The following is a 20,566-nucleotide window of genomic DNA, read 5'->3' on the forward strand; positions in this document are numbered from 1 at the left end:
TGCACATTTACACGTGATTGATCATGTGCATCGACTTGGTCCTCACGTAAGTTCCTACAAATAGAAAATCGCCATCATGGATTGTTGTAACCTTTGTCCGGCTCCATAACATTACACCACTAACAACCGGTATGGGAGCAATAGTACCCATATGCATTTTTTATTGAAATTCCCAAGTTAGTTATACTTTTTGTACGGTGTGCCATATTTTTTGGTCCGAACGTTTAAATACTGTGCTCTACGGAAGTATCACACGCAACCCAGAGTTTAAGAAAAATGATCAACGGAGAAAGTTTCTACAAGATCTTGCAAAAAAGTTACGTATGTCTTCAGTGGAAGCTAGCTCTACCAACCAGTTGGTGGTGAGAAAACGTTTTCTTCGAACTGCAGTGAAAATGGTTCTAGGACGGCACACTGCGACACCACCAGCAACTAACCCCAAAGAACCCCATGGAAGTCGTGGAGCTACACCGATTGTAGGCAGCTACTATGTCCTCAGAAACCAGAAACGAAAACGACGTAAGACAAAAAAGCTGCGTGGCCTGCGTTCGACCTGTTTGCGACGAACACTCATAGTAACAAAAACAAAGTGAATAACTTGTGAAACGAATTAAAACCACTTCGGTTAAGTTTTCTTTCGTATTTCTGTATCAAACAAATCATTTCTGTAATCTGTTTCACTCAACATTCTAGAAATTGTCTTTGGGTAGTGTATTCTGGAGTCATTTCGATACAAAATACGTAAGAGTACAATTGTATCCTTGCCGCCTCTTAAGGGTGTAAACACAACTCTATCCTCAATCCCGCCAACGTGTAAAGATTTTTTGCCGAAATTTAATCCGCATAATCACACAAAAATGTAAAGATGTCAGGAGATTTCAAGTCTTTCAAGTTTCTAGAAAAAGGACTGTCTTTTAATTTAACATTAGAAAAGTTACAATTGTACCCATGCACTCGGACGAAGGTAGACACTTTTGTGTCTACCTTCGACATCTCACCAGTTTAAAAACTTTGCTTAATTGTCATTTGCTATAATTTATGAGATACACTGATATTTTCCAATGAATATAAAATGTATTATCATCGATTTTGGAAACTATTGCATGTGGTATTGCAATTTGGGCAGAATGATAAGTTTCGATTCAACATTTCCAAAAAGTAAGTGTGAAAGAGCACAATTGGCGAACAGAGGCGTGCAGAGGGCAGCTTATTCACCAGCATGTAGGCTGCATTTCTTCACGAATAGGATTCAAAACCATGCTGGGTACTTTTAACTTTATGAGTTTTTTTTTTTTGCTTTTTTAACTATATCCTACTAATGCAGTTATCAATAAAATCATTTGGGCAAAAATCTCTCGTTATTTGGACAAACCTACTTTTACCATGAGTTTTCAACATTTTACCAGTTTTGGAACTTTATCAGGTGTTGCATTTTGAACTACATTAACATTTTTCTTAGAATGTAAAATGTAGCATCATCAATTTTGGAAACGTTTGTATTTGGTCTTGCAATTTGGTCTGTAAGCTTCGAGTCAGTAGACTATCTGTAAAATTAAATGTAACAGAATGCAATAGGCCTTGTAAGCAGATTAAGCTTATTTCAGATATTCATTAGGATACTAGCCTACATTTTTTCATTAGTAGGCCTACAATTTTGAAAGCCTGCTGGGTACTGGTAACCTTATGAGGTTTCTGCTTTAGCATCGGAAACCTGTTTATGTTTCTTGATTTTATGTCCATGACCATGTCCATATCCTACTAATGTAGTTATTTGTAAAAATATCTGGCCAAAATGTCCAGTTATTAGCATAACGAAGGTACAGAAAGAACATTGACTATGATTTCATTGTAATATTGTAAAGTAGTTTTGTTCAATGCTGCAAGTTTGATGCAAGAAAGATTCAATTTGATGATTTTTTTGTTTGTTTTTGTTTTATTATCTTTATCCTGCATTACCAAAGACAGGCAAGACACAACAATAACACAGGGTTGAGCATTACAACAGTATATTACATATTTACAAATAGTTCAACATTCAAACGTTTTCGACTTAACTTAAGTCCTCATCAGGAATCTGTAAATAATTATAAACTACAATAAATTTCACTTCTTGACAGTGACTACCGTAACTAACTGACTAACTAAAAGCATCGAGAAACACGCACGAAAAGCACTGGAGTGGAAAACATACAGACAGACGAAAAATTACAATAAGAAGGCAACTGCATAAATGTTTGTAACTTAGTCATGCAGTTGCCTTCTTATTGTAATTTTTCGTCTGTCTGTATGTTTTCCACTCCAGTGCTTTTCGTGCGTGTTTCTCGATGCTTTTAGTTAGTCAGTTAGTTACGGTAGTCACTGTCAAGAAGTGAAATTTATTGTAGTTTATAATTATTTACAGATTCCTGATGAGGACTTAAGTTAAGTCGAAAACGTTTGAATGTTGAACTATTTGTAAATATGTAATATACTGTTGTAATGCTCAACCCTGTGTTATTGTTGTGTCTTGCCTGTCTTTGGTATAAAAAAGCAAACTCTCTCCCGAAACTATATTATCCTGCATTGCAGGATAATTGCAATCTGCATTGCAAAGTGCATTGCAGGATAAGCGGACTTGAGCGCTTTCCTGCAATGCTGCAGCCGACTGCAATGTCTGTTTCCGGTTGTCTACTCTACTTATGACTTAAATTTGGTACTACCCATTACTCGAAATCGATCACTGGGTAGAGGCAATTATCGTAAGGTTTCTTGTCCAGAGAAACAGCAGCAAGTGCAGGTGGCTGGAGTCGAACATGCAGGCTCTCGACTGCGAACCCAACGCGCTAACCACTCGGCCACTGCTGCCGACTTTATTTACGGTAATTGGAATACAGACAAGTCTATGAATATACATTAAAGTTATGTCAGCCTTGTTTATCTAAGTTGAATATTTTGTTGCCTGTGTTTTCGTACAAGTTGATGACTATTGAGTTATTAGACCAGAGACTGGAACCCATGGCTCGAGAGCCACATATGGTTTCTCGTCACGGCATCTAGCTCACTGCAAGTATTATCATAACTTTTCATTAAAAGTTATTGTCATGCTGAAAATACGCTAAAAAAGCACCAAATTAAATAATTTTTTTTTAAATGTTTCCGGAGAGGTCCCCCAAACTCTCCGTTTTACTTCTCATTTTCAGTAAACGCATGGCCCCACTACTACAACTCATCACCTTCCACTATTACATGATTATGTGGTTCTTGTGGAAAAATTTCCAAAAATGTAACCTTCATGTAGGGACAGTAGAATACCGGGACGACTCACTTTACTGATTTTTCTTGCGAAATGGACAGCTGGAAGGTCACTAAGAAGTTCAAAAATTAGCAGAACTGCACAACGTTTCCTTTGCTTTTAGGTAAATTTATTCTCATCAAATGAATTGCTATGTTTGGTTAAAATTTTAGGTGCTAGAAAATCTGTAAAATGTTAATGCAGCAGTCTGAGGCTAACTACCGTTACCGCTGTTGAGTGAAATCTACCCATGCATTATCACGACTTGAATACTATTAATAAAAATGATATCCCATATTTCCAACATTTATTTTGGCGATACACACTTTGTACAAACATGGACAGGTCATATAAACTGCACCTGGGTATGCGACTTACGGCAGTAGACCTCCAGTTGTAGTTGCATCAAATTTTGTCATAACATTATGACCCTCCAGTTGTCCACCTTACTTTTGAGTGAGCAATCCCCTACTTCTACCATCCCTACCTTCATGGCTCTCTTACCTAAAAAGGTTCCCTACTCCTGTATTAGACTATATACACAACCTTTAAGATTGTAAGTAACGTTGCGTTTTTGAAAGCATATTTGCAAAGACCAGATTTGAGCAAATTTTGTTTGCCCCTTAAAATGTTTTCTTCTCCTACGGCTATACTGTCAGCTACCGTACCCTCAAAATTTTGATCTCAAAAATTAGCTAAAAATGTGAAAATCCATCAACCAAACGCAATAAAATTGCTGAGTCAAGAAACTCCAGGTCATACATAAATCTCGAAATCTCGGGCAAATACTCGTAACTCCTAAGAAATCTCGGACAATACTCGCAACTCCTAAGAAATCTCGGGCAATACTCGCAACTCTTAAGTAAAATTATCACAGTTCTGCTCAGAAACTGGCATGCAAACTGCTATGCTAATCAGTGTGTGTGCGCTTATGTAACCTATTTGTTGAGCTGCACGCTGCTTTTTTTGTTGATTCAACGTCTGCGGATGTAAAAAAAAACGGTTGATTTGCTGTAGGTTGTTTTATTTACTGTCACACTACAACAGCAAAAGTCTTTTAGCGACAGGGATCGTTTAATTTTATATCAGGTTTACGATGTTATCACATTAAACTATTATCAGACTTATTCTCACTGTGTTATGCAAGACGAAAAACAATCGGTACCGTTTTTAAAGTCTTCTGTTTGACCAGAACTGAAATCGATCTCAGATCTACCAGAGCCATAGCCGTACGAGCCAGGGGGACAGCCACTTCCCCTTGTCAAAAAGTGTCGCCAATTTGGGCAAAAATGTACAAATTTTGTATTTGGGCAAAGTATGCTAAATAAAAAGCCGTAAACTGTCTTAAAAAGTTAGACTTAGAAGCATTTATAGGGTGTGAATCGGCAGTGATCCAGCGTTTAATTCCTTTCAGTTCAAGATCAATTAAACTTTGAAGACTTAACCGGCTTAAACACCAGAATTACCGGGATGTTTTACACCCTACAATTACCACTATAGGACACCTTCAGTGATGCAGCGTTTTTCTGTCTAACTGCTTGTGTTTTAACTATTATTATGCATTCTAAATGAAAGCAGATTCCCAAGAAACAAATTTGCATGCAACTTGTATTGTTGAAAACCTATTTCGAACAAAAAAGCATAAGAAATAAGCACTTTTTGGGACACGGTTTAGCCATCTTAGACTAGCCTACAGATGTAAAAAAAGCATAATTGAGTACACGTATGACCAGCCATATGTATAATGTATCACAGTATCATTTGCAACACCCGCTGAATTTCACAAAAACAACTTTTGAATCATTTTGCGAACACTTTCCACAGGTAGGATTCTGACACTTGGAACACGTAAACTTTGTTGCATTGTTACAGCCTCTTCTATAGCATTTCCTGCGTTTTCTTGACCCAGGTGTCATGATAATAGTTGTGTTGTTTTGTAGTTGGTCGTACAAACATTCAATGAGCTCGAGTATCAAGTCTCTTCGTGATATACGGTTACCAGTCGACTTCATAAAAAAGGCACATGCGTTGATTGCGGCTATATCGAGGATGTTACCCCATACAGCTAATGGCCACCTCCTGGAAACTGATCGCGTACTGTACTATGCAAACAAGCCATTTGCTCAAAAACGTCGACCCCGACTTTGTTCTCATTGTAGAAACCGATCACACATGGCCTTTTGGCAGCCGTGATGGTCACATCTGGCGTAGAATGCATGGTGGATAATAGACAGACTGTTTTTAGCTTTTGGTTGGTACTTTACATAGGTACTAAAGTGTGTGAAATGTATACGTAAAAACCAGTGATGTACGCGCATACAAAAAATATTGACGCCGTCAGCGTAAACGCAAACGTTTGAAAAACCATACGCCGTATGCGTCAACGTAACTGGTAAAAAAGTTGACGGCGTCAGCGCATACACTAGCGTAAACTATTTTTGTTTGCTCGGTACCAAATATTCACATGATATAAACCACTTGAAACAAACAAGTTTTATTTTGAATTTCCACGAAGATACACAAGCATCTGAAAGTGTTCATCTGACATTTTGCTGTGCTTTGGTTCCAATATGTCTTTGCCCATTGAAAACATTTTTTCAACTGCAGTGCTGGAAGGTATTGGCGTGTTGTAGCGAAAAAAAATACATTAAAAAGTATACGTTGGCGCTATACGCTAAAAAACCGCGAAAACTTTACGGCGTAGCCTCAAATTATCCAAAAAAATGTGGCCGCAAGCGTTAGCGTAAACAAAAAGTCTACGCCGCAAGTATGCGAAATTTTTTCCATTTTCAGAAACAATTTCGTGTGGCTCTACAGTTATCTGCTGCTCCGTTGTCAATGGCGGATCAACAACAAACGCACTGCAAAAATTGCAATTTGTTTAGACATATCAAGGCAAATATATAAAAATCTAGATCGTCAATAATCCATACTCCCCAACTGATCATCATTCATTTTGAGTCAGAAAGTCAGCATTTTTTTTTTGTACAAGCTATCTTCAGAAACAGTTTTTGTAGATCTGCTGCTGCTCTCCGGTGTAGCCAATTTTGACACACTTAAAATTTCAAACAAAAATTGGCACGTAAGCGAATGTAAGTTGAACACCACAGAACTAAGCTATGCAATAGCAAAACGATTAAACAAGAACTAGAAATCATCGTCAGTTCATCAATTTAGTTCAATTATCATCAGGATTGTTGTTTTGGTGAAAGATTTCTTGTTTATCTTCCATATCTTCGAGATGAAGTTTGTTTGCAGATTTTTTAAATTCAGCAACTCCAAACCGAAAAAAAGATCGAATCTTATTAGGAAGCATTTTGTTGTCGACCATCGGAAGGAAGTACGAAGGGTCAAATTCATGAGGATTGTTTGGACCTGTCGTGAAAAATTGTTAATGCTATGTTAGGAACCTTAAAGCATCTTTTTATTCTATCGAACATGTCATACCAAAACGTATAAAGCATACTATAGATCTCTTTATGTATTGTTTTGAGCATCACTTGTAAACATATCGACTACCCTTTCCTTCCCAGTGTTGCCGTTCGGCAACACTAAATAAAATAAACAAACAAACAAACAAAATTTTCATTTTTTTTTTTCTTGAAGTCATTACTACCCCCATGAGAGTTTTAGGAAAATTTTCCCGCCCAAAATAATAATTCGAGAAGGAAAGGGTTGTGTTTAGGGCCGTTAGGATATTTTGGGCCAGGTCCCAATAAGATGTTTTGGCCCCAAATCAAGACATTTACAAGAAAAACGCACTGCATCCAAAGAATACCTCGTGGTTTCTTTATGTTTCTGAGCCTTTTGAAAAGGTTCCGGGCATTTAAATTATCTTGGGTTCAAATTCAAAAGTACTTTCTGGACCCCTGTCAACGCTACTGGACGTCTTACTGCTGTTACAAGAATAATAGTGGACGAAGCAAAAAAGAAAACTACCGAGAGCAAGTCGAAGCGGAAACTAACCTCCACTGCAATGAATTCTCTCGGAATGACATTGGAAGAAAATTACTCAAGTCGTGGCGTACGCAAAGAAAATATTTCATTGGGGAGAAAAGGGTTGAAAAAATATGGTAGGGGAGTTTTACCCCTTCCCCACGCCTTTGCATATGCCACTGTTCGAGTATACCGTATTTTATTTACCTGTCAAAAAAGACACCAACAATCCAAGAGTAATAGTTGTAAAGATGCCAATGCAACTATAATACAAATAGGATACTGAGTACAAAACTGGATAGGTTTGTCTGAAAACAAAATCATGTTACTAATATTATAATATATGAGTAAGCTAGACTAGTTTGTATTTTTAAAAGTGCTAGCTTTTTTTTAAAAGGGTAAAAATTGAAACAGACGAATAGAAACACTATTTATGTCACAATACAGAGTTTTGAGAAAAAAGTAAACAAACTTTGCAAAATTGTATAAAAACATGTATCGAGCAATATCTCAGCGGGTGATGTAATAAAATGGGAATATCGGTTGATTTATTGAGGCAGTTTTGATAGGGAGGTACCATGACCATTGAATTTTACAGAATTAGCATTAACTCAGAATGTGAGCATATGACTTCGTAGTTCGTAGCGTAATACTATGTTTTGCAATCAAATCTGTAATAATGCCACTGAAAACGATAAAACGTACATTGTTCATTCGGTTGATGGTGGAAAATAGCCTTGAAATGTGCGATTGTAGGCTACAGTTTAGGCTACTTTAAGCCTGGACAAAACAAATCTATCTGAAACTCTTACTCTGCTTCTGTGGTAACAAACGTAGAACTAAAGAGTTCAGGTCTTGCCGTGAAATTGTTGATTTGATTTTCTTGCTTAGTGCAGTTTAATGTAGACGTGGCAAGCATTCTCTTCGTCTCTGGAGAAATTCCATATATGTAGTTACCAAGGGCAAGCCAAAAGGCAACGATTGTTCCTACAACTTGGCCAACAAATGCTCCCTATTAATAAAAAAAAAACTCTTAAAATTTTATATAAAAAAACATCAAGTTTGTTTTGCACAGCATCATACAGGATAAAAATTTATATCAACAAACCAATTATGATCTTAAACAATAAGAAGCATTTTTGAGTTAAAAAATAAGCAAAACTCGACTGATACAAAATTTGTCAAACGTTTCAGGGGTCAAGGCACCCCAACGCCTTGCTATAACTTTTGCTTCTTCTAGCCTTAGTGAATGTATTGTCCATTAGAACATTCCTTCTTAGAACTTTTGCTTCGTCAGAACTGTGCTACCTCCAGTCCTCCACTGCTCAACTTTTTTGCACCCGCTTCTGGTAATCGTCTGGAAGATTGTTTTTGCTTGACAATCTTTGATGACTTTTTAAATGAATCGTTACAAAGAATCACTTGTTAAGTCAATTTTAGGTGCTTCTGTTCTTTGTGACACCAACATTCAGACAGTGACACCAACATTCAGACAATGAAGTCTCAGAACTGTTGAAAAGAACAAAAGTTTGAAAAACACTTTTGCATTCTTTGCTCAGTTTTCTTTAGAATTTTGTCAAACAATATTTGAACAGTGATCAACAAAAAAATTCACAAGACCGTGTAGCCTACCTACTTTAAACACGTGTTATTATTTCAATTTGCTCTAAGTGAGCTTTTTGTTCAGTATGCCCAAACACCAAGTCAACCAAAACCAGGGATGAATCAAGCAAGTAGCTTTAGGTAGGAGAAGGGCAATCTCAACAAAAAACAATGATTTGTAGGTTTGCATTAATCCGACCTTGTAAATAAGTTACTAAATAAAGTGATTTTTCTGTGTTTTAGGGAGGCGACCGCTCTTCCTTGGATCTACCACTGAGTGAAAATAACAAGATGCCTTAACAATACACACTTTAGCATTAGACCAGGGAAAGAACATTCCTAATGTGAAAACTCCCATTATAGGTCCACCGCAGGATCCCCTAATGATGAATACCATCTTCACTACAGTTGCTCCCAGGGCCGACGCCAGGTATGCTACCGCTGTAACCGTTAGACCAAGACCAAAAACTGAAAACATCAACATTTAAAAGCAACATTAATGTTTTTAATTAAATCTGCTAAAGCTTTAATGGTTAAGTTATATAATTCCATATGTTCAGAACGAATTCTTCACTATAGATATCAGCAATTTAGCTTCAATTTAGGGGTCGCGACTGTGCCGAAATCCTTGTAGCCTACACTCTATAGTCTATACAGTATATAATAAAATTACTATCCTTCAGGCAAAACAAGCCTTACAAAGTGTAACCACGGCGATAATACTTCACGCTGACAGAACATTGTTAGCATTTTAATCTGTTTTCTTTGAAGTCAATCAAAAGTACCACCCGTTACATCAATCTTGGATTAGTTTGAGAAAAGTGGTCAAGTAGTCTTGTTTTCTTCAACTGAAGATATTATCGTTGCATATTCTACAGTTGAACTAGATTATGTTATTGCTATGTATGTAGGCAATGTAATTATTTCTATTTGAATCTATTATCATTCTATTTGAATAAGGACCTTCTGATGACCCCCCTTTTAGGGTGAAACAGGCTGTAGCCTACAGGTTTTTAGCAGTGACGATCGGTGAGGGAAAGCAAGGAAAGCAGTGCTTACCTGAGCGAAAACTATGCAAAATATAATGACTGAATTCTAGGTTTAACTTCTTATTATTTTTATCACGTCTATTTTAACTTGAAAATTACTGTGTTCGTGACTAGAATTACTCGTAACGCTTGTGAGTAGTCTAAGTCCTCACCAAACCGCATGTCTTGCCTATAAATGCCAATTAACGCAAACGCCCCTGTCAGAAACAACCACTGAGGCTTCAGGGAAATCAACTTTCAAAGTTGCTTTCTCCACGTTCAAAAACGTCAAAAAACACCTTCGTTTTATTCAATCATCACTCGTTTTGCAAAACGTCACCAGCTGCTTAGCCAATCAGATGTGTTATGGTTAGAGTTGCTTTCCCAGTGACGTCAATGCGTACAATCGCTAGACCATCTCGTCATACGCACAGAATGGTCTCACGTCACGGTACACAGCACAGCATCATAAAGGCGAAAAGATTGTTGCTGTTTTTTGATGTCTCCTCGCCATGTACTTTAACCTACTAGCTTTCATAGTCATGCCTTTGCCCTTTTTACAGCGTTGATATAACGTTACTTCGCCAATGAACGTTCAGGTGCGGGTGCAATATTTACTTCGTTAAGCTTCTATACGCAGGAGGCAAACTTATCCAGCTTTTTGTACAAATTGCTTGCGGTTGTAATGTTTAAGCCTAAGTGTTAGTTTTTGTAGTGTAGGCCTAACTGAATATCTGAGAATGAACATTCATGACGAATTAAATATTTAGACAACTATTATTCCATGTCTAACACTGGATTTTGGTCCTGCAACGTTAAAATTAAGATTGTTCATGGCTTCTAAACATTAAATGGATGTATGATCACGACATAGGCGAAGCACAATTTGACAGATTTTTATTTTTGATTTGTTTTGGAAATGCTCTCAGAGCGCACCAAATTGGAAGTGTTTTTCAGAAATTTCTGGGGGAGGCCCCCCAGACCCCCCGCTGGAAGTGTTGCCTTCGGCAACACGCCTTTGGGCTTCGCCCGACGGTTACGCCCTTCGTGCCTACTACTTTGCTGCAGCATATTTCCAAGTTGCTTTCCCAACGGTTTAAGCCACCGAACGTCACTGATTTTTAGTGAATAATAACTATATTTGATGTATGTATGCAATATGCATGTATGTTATGTGTGTGTGTGTGTGTATGCGTGTGTGTATGCGTGTATGGGTGTATGCGTGTATGTATGTATGCGTGTGTGTGTGTATGTGTAATTGTGTATGCAGCTATGCATGCATGCTACGTTTTGTATTGTCTATGGATTGTATATTATTGCTACCAACTATTATTATTAATTTTGTGTCCAAAATACCTAATACAGGATTACCTTTTACCTAAAAATTTACTGAGAGTGAACTTTTGGCTTGGCTTCATTTGTTTTCGTAAGGGAACAATGAAATCCTGCAGTAGCATAGCTGCTAAGGAGTTTATCCCAGACGAAACAGTGCTAGAAAAGTTGAAGAATTGTTTTGTGAAGGTTAGCAGTTGGAATTTCTGTAACTTGGAAGACCAAAGCTTATTATTATTATTATCCCAGACAGTACAAATCGTCGTTTCTAGTTTAAACAAATAAATTGAGCAAAAACAATCACTTTTTTTCTTGGTTTTAAAAATCTATTTGGAGCAGTTGTAATTAGGCCTAAAATTAATTCTCGCTCGTAAGGTCTTATGCTCTTTCATCTACACATTCTTATCTGCTGCTTTTAATTTTTTTTAGGATTGAACTTTTGCAAAAAAAAGTGGGCAAAAATAGGTTTTTAACAGTCTAGTTAAACTTTAGTCTTGCCTACTAAAGCAACTAGTATTAAGTGATGACCTAACATTGCCGTAAGATGTATAAAATACAGTAGGCTATTCTAGATCTTACCTGAGAGTTCCGCTGTACACAGCTGCCACATAAAACCCGGCTAAACCGGGTAGATCAAAAAAAAGCTTCAGAACAAAGTATGGCATTATTTGATCCGTTTTAGAGATCTCACCAGTCTTCAAAGGATCACACCCTTCAAAATAAGTATAAGCCACGCATCCACCCAAAACACAGATAGTAGCAATGATCATTTTGGGAAAAAGAGCAACGATGCATGCTCTAAAAAAAAATATGGTTTTATCATTAAGCTTTCAATAAAGTTTCGGGTGGAATGATTGATTTTGAGAATAACTTCGGAGTGAGAAAGCTTTCCATTTTTTAAAAATTTATATCAGGTTTACTACGTCATCGCATTATTACCCAACTTATTCTCACTGCGTTGCGTAATGCAAGAAAGAACACAATCAGTACAGTTTTTTTAGAGAAGAGGCTACCGCTTTTAAACAAATAAAACAAACAAGCAATCAGACAGAAGTGGAAAGAAAGGTTGTAGGAAGAAGTTCAAAGGACGATTTAACAACTAAAATGGCGTTTTTGCGCAGTTTGCTGTAAATTCTGCTGTCAAATTAATCAGTTTCTCGATTGAGTTTGCAATTGGACCGACAAATAGCTTTCTGCAATGCATTTTTGGTTGCAAATTTTTAAAAGAATAATGCCATTCGTTAGCTTTTTCATTGAAAAAGTTAAAATTTTCAGACAAAGTGTCAAATTTCTCAGTTAGCCTATACAAGTAGCCTACCTATGTAAAAAGTAAAGCATTTACAGTTTTTGAAAAATTCGGAAATTGAAAGTATTATTATTTTTTGTTATCCCCAATATGTTGAAACACTGGTCGCTGTTAACAAAAAGTATTTGCAATAAAGTGGTTTTAAAATAAGCATCACAGACAGCAAAATCAGTCATTTTTACATTGATTCAGCGTCTGCAGACGTTGCAATCGGCTCATAAACTTTAAGCACTCACATTCTTGCTTTTTTCACTGAATCACACGACAGAAACCTTTGGTAGATGGATTGGTTGACGCAGAGAAGCGTGGCCTGTGAACATCCCATCCCAACAAGGAGTGTCCAAACCGTTGTTTTTAACCTTGGATTTGGATCAAAACTGAAAATAGAAATTCAATTCAATTCTCATTCAGTTTTTAGCATTATTTGAAACGTTGGTTATCGTTGGTTTTCTATTCTTTTAATGACCTTTACAGAAACAAACCAAGTAAAATTGAATAAAGAAATTCAATTTAAAACAGGCATACATGACTTTCTCTCTCGAAACATGGGGTTTCTGGTAGAGAGCCTTGTTCAAACAAAATGCTGCTTGGTCTGTGTTTTCACCGCTTATAATCAACAGTTAGTCAATACATCACTAGAAATATTTTCTTAACGTTTGGATGAAGCTCACAGTGATCAATTACAATGAACAGACTGTACCATGTCATTATGCAACATAACAAATCTGTTTTGCAGCGTAACTGCAAAGTTAGAAAGCCTGAAATTTTAGGTGAAACGGTGTTCCTTTTGGTGAATCATATTCCGTACAGGCAAGGTGTTTTGAAAAAGAATTATTTTGTTGTGGATCAATGGCTATGCTATGTTGTTTGTTGGCTGAAACTTTTGCTTCATTTCTCTCTCAAAAATATGAAGCTAAATAACACTGACTTCATAGTAGGATACTTAGTTTTGGTTTCGTGCGTTTGCTTGAGGTGAATATACAGTAGTCTGATCCAAAGGTTGACAACCACTGGACTGCACCAGGTCACACAGAGAGAAGTACATAACCCGGTTGACTTTTTGGACAGAGTTGTATTAAATTTACAAACAACAACGTTTGCTGCTTTACTTTTGTTTTTAATTATTATCTATCACAATTTGAAGAACAGTCCGAGAAGTACATAACCCGGTTGACTTTTTGGACAAAGTTGTATTAAATGTACATACAATAACGTTTGCTGCTTTACTTTTGTCTTTAATTATTATCTATCACAATTTGAAGAACAGTCCGTGAAAAGTCAACTTGCTTAACCCGTTGGTAGTGCAGAAAAGGTTGCAAACTCTAATCTAACCAAAGCCGAGAAACTTTATGCGCATATAGATTTCATGCAATGAGATATAATTTGTGTGTCTTAATCAGAACTTCTTTACGATGCTATGGCTGCTTACTCCCACATATTCAATCGTCCGCCTTTTTCAAGAGCGTCCCATACGGGTCCAAATCCTCCCACAAGAAGAGCTCCTCTGATTAAAGTGGCCACTACTCCGGTAAGCATTATTACGGATTGCAGTGTATCTGTCCACACAACAGCTTTCATGCCACCCTAAATCATCCAATACCTTTTAACACCAGAATACCAGCAATAAATGATCAAAAATTGTTTTTATTACTGATACGATTTTAGTAATTGATGTGTAGGCTACCTTTTCTCTTGTCACCATTGCAACTTAAAGCATATAAAAGGCCTGTTGCTTATTATTATCGATCATGAGCAACGGCAGCATGTAGAATTATAATTGATGAAAAAATAATTGATAAAGACTACAACACATAACAGAATATCTTATTACCACTACTGTGTAGAAAGTACATATTCCACCAGTCAGAGCAATCGTCCATGACAGCTTGAGAGGAGTGACAGCATTCAATGCGAGGGATGGCAGATAGATTGTGAAACCCATGTATAGAGTCTAAAAATTTAGTATGATAACAACATACAAAAAAAACAAGTTTTTTTTTTTGTAGCTTATCATAAAATCAAGTTCAAGCCGAAACGCAACCGGAAAGCACTGAAGCAGAATCAGTAAGACAGATGAGGATTACAAAGGCCGGAATGTAAACAGGAAATAGCGTAGAGCTAAAAGTAAATCTCACTTCCACACCAAAAACTTCTTACTTGGTTAAATAACTCTATTCCTGAAGACAAGAGTCGAAGCCTTCGATGAAATCGTAGTTCTAGAAACTGAAATAAAAATTAAATATAAGATGGTCTAGTGATAAGCTGATCAACGAAACAAAGAGTGCTTTATAAAATTCACAAAGCGTTAAACTTGAAGCTGGTCAGTGATTGGATCTTGTTTGAACATTCCACATTTTCCAAAAGAGGTTTTCATCATAAGTCACCTTTTAGGTCGAGGATATTTGTTGAGTTATGGTTTGAAATGAACCCTGGCCATGACATCTAACATTTAATCTTCACATTTTACCATTTAGAATGGTGAGTTGTGATCCTTTTAAATCAGGGCATTGTAAAGAAACGCGATTCCATTCTTCTTTTTGTATCCCACCTACCAGCAAGCCCCCCCCCCCCCCCCCCCACAAATTAACCGATAGTATATTCACATTAGGCCATACAAAGTTTAGCTACTTTAACACTGACTAAGCAGCTTTTTCGTGAACGCAGCTTCACGGCCTGGTAGCTTAAAAAATTAAACATATCAGTATATTGACAGAAAACAACTGGGTGAATTCATCAGCCATCAATTTAAAAAAAAAAACGAAGTTTTTAGAAATATGGTTCACTCTGCTGAAAATGGACTACATTGGCGCATTCTAAATTAGTCCAAGGCGTAGTTCCAATAAGTATGATAAAATAATCCGACTGAACAATATGGGCAGGAAGCTGATTGGTGTCATTCTTGGCATCCTGCGCGAACAGTAGAATTTAGCCATTTACCTGGTAAATAGTATGGAACTGATGCCTGTGTGCAAACGGGATGTAGTAGATGCAAGCGAACATGGTTGGTACGATTGTGGTAAACCCGTACCACATAACAATCAGCCCGTAGATGTAAGTGTCTCCAGGATACGCCATCACTGTGATGGCCGATATGAAAGTGACACCCATAGATAAACCAAGAGGAACCTATTACAAAAAGCGTGTTAATATTTTATAAAGTTACGAAAAACCGACTAACAATTAAGAGATTTTTAGTTTATGGAATGAGAACATGTTTATTTCCTGATTGAGAAATCGTTGTTTTATGTTGTGTGTTTCTGTCAACAATTGAGCTAAATATTAATTTGACTGAGTTTTGTTCTTCATCATTTTGTTTCTCTTGTTTCAACCACACAGAAATACATCAACTTTTCATCGCTTTCTTGAATATGATAAGCTTCTAAGTTGCACAATGCAAACCTAATTGCTAAAAAAACAGTTGTTACACTGTGACAAGAAATAAAGCATAATCCTACGTTATTGTTACATGTACGGTCTGTAGATATTTATGCAGGTAGAATACAGGTCATACGAGTATATTCTTAAATAGCCTACTTTACAATGAAAAACAAACTTGGGTAAATCTTATTTACAGGTGCCATTGTCTTTCCTCCATAGTAATAATTCTTTAAAGTCTTCTTTTTCCTATCGCTGTAAGCGTAGTATACTCCAACTAAAGTTGCTAGCACCAAAGTAGCTGAAAAGCAGTATTTTTAATTTCATAATAGGCTACTGTATAAAGCGTTGGATGCAGACAAAGCAAAGCCAAAGGGCTTCATCATTTCCCGTTCATTGACGTCAATTCGTTGATGCTAAAACGCAGCCATGGTCATTGGTAGCTGGTAGAATGGTTTACTCAAGATTTTGATATTCAAAATTAGGCCAAGTTATCTTTTGGTTACTTCTACTTAAACTGAATAGTTTAATCTCTGCATGGAACTGCAACTTTTTGCTTTCATAACTGAGAAAATTAATAAAAAAATCTTTCCCCGTCTCCTTCAGACCAAAATATTTTGGGACAACATTATAAAATAGAAAGATATGTTTCTAGCTATGAGCACAAAAGCTAAGCGGAACATTCACTACTACATCGAGGTGGTTTACTTATAGTCCCCCCCTTAGTGATACGGTTCATTTCACGACACACCCTTGAAGCGTTTGCCAGATTTCAGTGCTGGAGAATGGAGGAGAGTGACGCATTTCGAGCAACAGTTTTAGCACTTGTCAAATGCTGGACTCTTTGCACAGCATCGATATCTTGGCGTTTACTGGCGCAACATCGACACTGCCATGATCTATTAACCTCTTTTTGTCATCTTAGCACACGTAGGTTACAATGAGGTCAAACGGATCAAGCTTTGTCAAGATTGATAATTTCTGCTCACTTTGCCCAATTCCACCATTAACGTATCTCTTAAGACTTAAGTAGCCTAAAACTAAATTGTCTTGGAACCAATGCTGATCACACTAAACATTAAAATAAATACAACACAACCTTTACTTTCCCAAGTATCTGGATATCATTCAACATATATATTTGTAAAAAAATAATGTATTTAAGCAAACTGTTGAAAATTGAATGAGGCTGTTCACCAGGCATTAAATTAAATGATATGAGATGTTCTACTGGTGCAAATTAAGCTAAACTATCACAAGATGTACCGTATACAGTGACAATCTGATTTTATTCCGACGTTTCGTCAATCAGACACGACTGACTTCTTCAGAGGGCTAGACTAGGTAGTGACTACCTGTCTAGCATGGCAAAATGTCCTGTGTTTTGCCATGCTAGACAGGTAGTCACTACCTGGTCTATCCCCCCTGAAGAAGTCAGTCGTGTCTGATTGACGAAACGTCGGAATAAAAGCAGATTGTCACTGTATACATCTTGTGATAGTTTAACTTAATTTGCACCAGTAGAACATCTCATATCATTTAAACAAACTGTGTTGAACTGATTAGCCTTATGCAACCTACAGTTTCTGCGCAACCTTGACCACTGGTACCGTGGAGCTTTCAAATAGAGGCTACATTTACTGCTAATAAATCCAAAACAAGATGACCATATTTAAATGGACATTTTCTTTAAAAATAAAGAAAAGTTTTCATTTAATTTCTAAGTTTTAAATACTCGAAAACACTACCGTGATGAAGACTTAGGTGCTAAGCCACGTAAGCTTAAAAAGGCTAGCCTAAATCTTGTTTATTCATTTGTAATAAGTAATACGTAGGTTCATCAGAAAACGTATTTTACATAACTCTTGACAAGCATAAAAGTAATCAAAGTAACTTACCCGCAAACATTATAATATCTGCAGCTCCAAAATAAGTTTGTGCTTTAAGCGTCATTGTTCTGTTTATCAAAATCCGGGACTCACCGAAACTAAGCAAAAAATCTTTTTTATTGCTAAAATACAGATATTAAAGTAGCATATCTTATAAAAAACAAGCTTCAAAATGGTTTTCAAAAATACTTTGCTCTCACCAAGGATGAATTGCAGGTGGATGTTGGAGCAACAGCAAGGAACTGACATGAAGAAAATAGATGCATATTAAATGGGTTCGAAGTTGTGATGACTGACGTAACCTAACTTAGGCTAGAATCAACCAAAATGTTTTCGTTTTCATTAAGATTGACTAGATACACTTGTTTGAACACGGCGTTGCTGGAAAATATTTGTATTGTTGTAGACTACTATTACATTGATAAAGTGCCCACAAGATAAGTCGTCCATAAAAGCTCAGTTACATTAGAAAGATTTTATCAATTTAACTGATGAGTCCTGTAGCAAGGCGGATTAAGCATCATCTGAATTCCACACATAAACATAACGTAGACTACAAATAAATTTGTGTATTCCAATATGATCAGGGTCCAATCCTGGTTATTCTTGAGAGTGGTACAGACGAGCATCTGCATTTTAAACATCACAGCTTTCTGTATTTTGAAGTGCTGGTTGGGGCGTCACATGGATAAACGCCCAGAATCACATAGCTGCTCAATTTGTCAATAGCACGGGACAAACTGGAATAAATTCCTTAACGCAACACAAACAAGCCTCATTGTGCTAAAATAATGTGTCAATCTTGTTCATGAACAGGAACACAGTCGACATCATCATATACTCTTTTACTTTTATTAAAATGGAGTAAGTTACCTCAAGGATCTGTCTTTATGTTTCGATGCTGATTTCCTCCAGGTCAAATGACCTCTGTATAGTCGCTTCTATTAACGGAAATTTAGCAAAAGAAGATAATGTGGTCAACTTTTGTAAACAATCGCAGCCAGCAAATATGAGGCGTTTGTTACTTCTTTTAACTTTGGGAGACGTTTAAATAATGTAAGAAAGACAACTTTTTAACTAGGTTTGAGTTAAAGTTAATAGATGTAAGATCGATTGTAGTAAATGAAGAATTTTTGATTGACATCAACTGAGCTAGGGGAGTCAACTTAATTGAAATAAAATGCTGGGTTGCTGAAGACAGATTGCTTTGCTTGAAATAATTTGCAAATCTTTCTGAAACCATGCTGCATCTTACGTGCTCAAGAAAAGTTTACAACACGAAGCTTTACAGCCTATATTTCTTCACTTTTTTATTGAGTAAAACATCTCCCAGTTTTTACCAGCCATATCTGAACATAAAATAGGTTCGCATGAGATCTCGTGTTCATTTCATTCCAAGCTACTGTAAGACTATCATTGGTGAAGTTTGCTTCAACCAAATGAAAAATTGATATTTAGAGTGGAAAGGAGAATGCGGGAAGCATCGTTGGTAGCGTGCGGAAGAAATGAGGTGAAAAAGGCACGTTTAGGAAATAAAATCGTTACATAGGGGGAAATGTTCAACGATAAATTGTAGACAAGAAAGACCTACAAAAGATTGGGAGACTGCATATGAATATCTGCACTGGCGATCTCACATTGCGTGGTTAAAGCCAGAAGAAAATTAAGCAACTTTACTTTGTAGCGGTTTGATCACGCCTCAGCGAAAGCTATCCAACATTGTTCTGCAATATAACTCCGCCAAATTGAAAAGCAGTGTGGTCCAACTGTGGTCCTGGACTACTACTGAAAGATCTGTAAGTTCTGTATTCAAGTCAGTACACTACTCAATGGCAAGCCAAATCAACATTAGGGGAGACCCGGTATAAAAGTAACACTTTTGTCTTAAATGTTATAATTTTTCTGTGCACCTTTTATAAAATTTCACAGCAACTGCTCATAGCTTAGTGCTACGAACTGAGACCTTTAGCTTTTTGACTCTGTTAGCATGTCGGCTATGCTTTCGCTCTAAAAATTGCTACAGCCATCTCCTATGCCGGGTCTGGTCGTAACAACTAACAACACAAAGGGATGGTTGTAAGAACACATATTCAAAAATAGTAAATTGCCAATTTGAAAGAAAGTAAGATGTCATTGGAAAGTAAAATGTCACTTAGCCTCACAAGAAAACGATGGCATGTCTATGGTTTTGTCAGGCTTGAAAACACTTAGGCGCTCTAAAAAGTACCATATTTAGGATACCGGTACGTGAAATAGTCTCAAAGCTCGCCAACACAATCGCAATTTGGGCAAACGAATATCAGTCTGCCTTCTATGCATGCTTGATGAGCTCACAATTCACACATAGAGCATTTCATCCACTCTTCACCAGGTTTTAAGTTTCGGTATGCGGATGTTTATCCTCTTTTAACGTATCATACCCGATATCTTCAGCTTCTTTTCTTGCCGACATTACATGGTAACTGAAGTTATTGCCCCATGGCATTGCAATAGGTATTATGATAGCGCTTTCTGGCTAGTGGCTCTATGTGTGAGCTTCTGTCCAGTCAAGCCTAGTTCATATTCCCAATAGCAATTTTCAGTCTATTTTGTGTTCTCAATATTTCGTTTCCTTTCATATAGCCCCATTTCTTGTTAAGTTGTTTGATAATTTTGCTACAAATATTACGGGATGAGTTGCTGTAAGTAAAAGAATGCTGTGACCTATGAAAAGATGGCGAACGCTGCTAATCGTCTTCATTTGAGTTTCTGCGGCCGAGGGTCTGTTTCTGTGAAAGCATTCACACAGACATTTGCATTCAGCGTGTCTAGCTTGGCAGATAAATAA

At 36.9% G+C, this 20,566-nt stretch overlaps 1 protein-coding gene across 1 annotated transcript; it reads right to left on the reverse strand.

Moving 5' to 3' along the window:
- Nucleotides 1–5,743: 5,743 nt before the first annotated feature.
- On the reverse strand, nt 5,744–18,636 carry LOC145783211 (sodium-coupled monocarboxylate transporter 2-like). Its single transcript, XM_082595014.1, has 14 exons — nt 18,613–18,636; nt 17,749–17,837; nt 16,048–16,151; nt 15,413–15,601; nt 14,633–14,698; nt 14,307–14,426; nt 13,905–14,059; nt 12,712–12,852; nt 11,749–11,967; nt 11,216–11,328; nt 9,120–9,277; nt 8,020–8,219; nt 7,415–7,515; nt 5,744–6,646 (listed from the first exon to the last, which is right to left on the reverse strand). Exons 2-14 carry the CDS (start codon nt 17,801–17,803, stop codon nt 6,450–6,452), a joined length of 1,818 nt encoding a protein of 605 aa, XP_082451140.1. The 5' UTR covers nt 17,804–17,837; nt 18,613–18,636; the 3' UTR covers nt 5,744–6,449.
- Between the last annotated feature and the right edge of the window lie 1,930 nt (nt 18,637–20,566).

The sequence above is a fragment of the Aplidium turbinatum genome, chromosome 14 (assembly GCF_918807975.1).
Source record: "Aplidium turbinatum chromosome 14, kaAplTurb1.1, whole genome shotgun sequence".
NCBI classification, from domain to species: domain Eukaryota; kingdom Metazoa; phylum Chordata; class Ascidiacea; order Aplousobranchia; family Polyclinidae; genus Aplidium; species Aplidium turbinatum.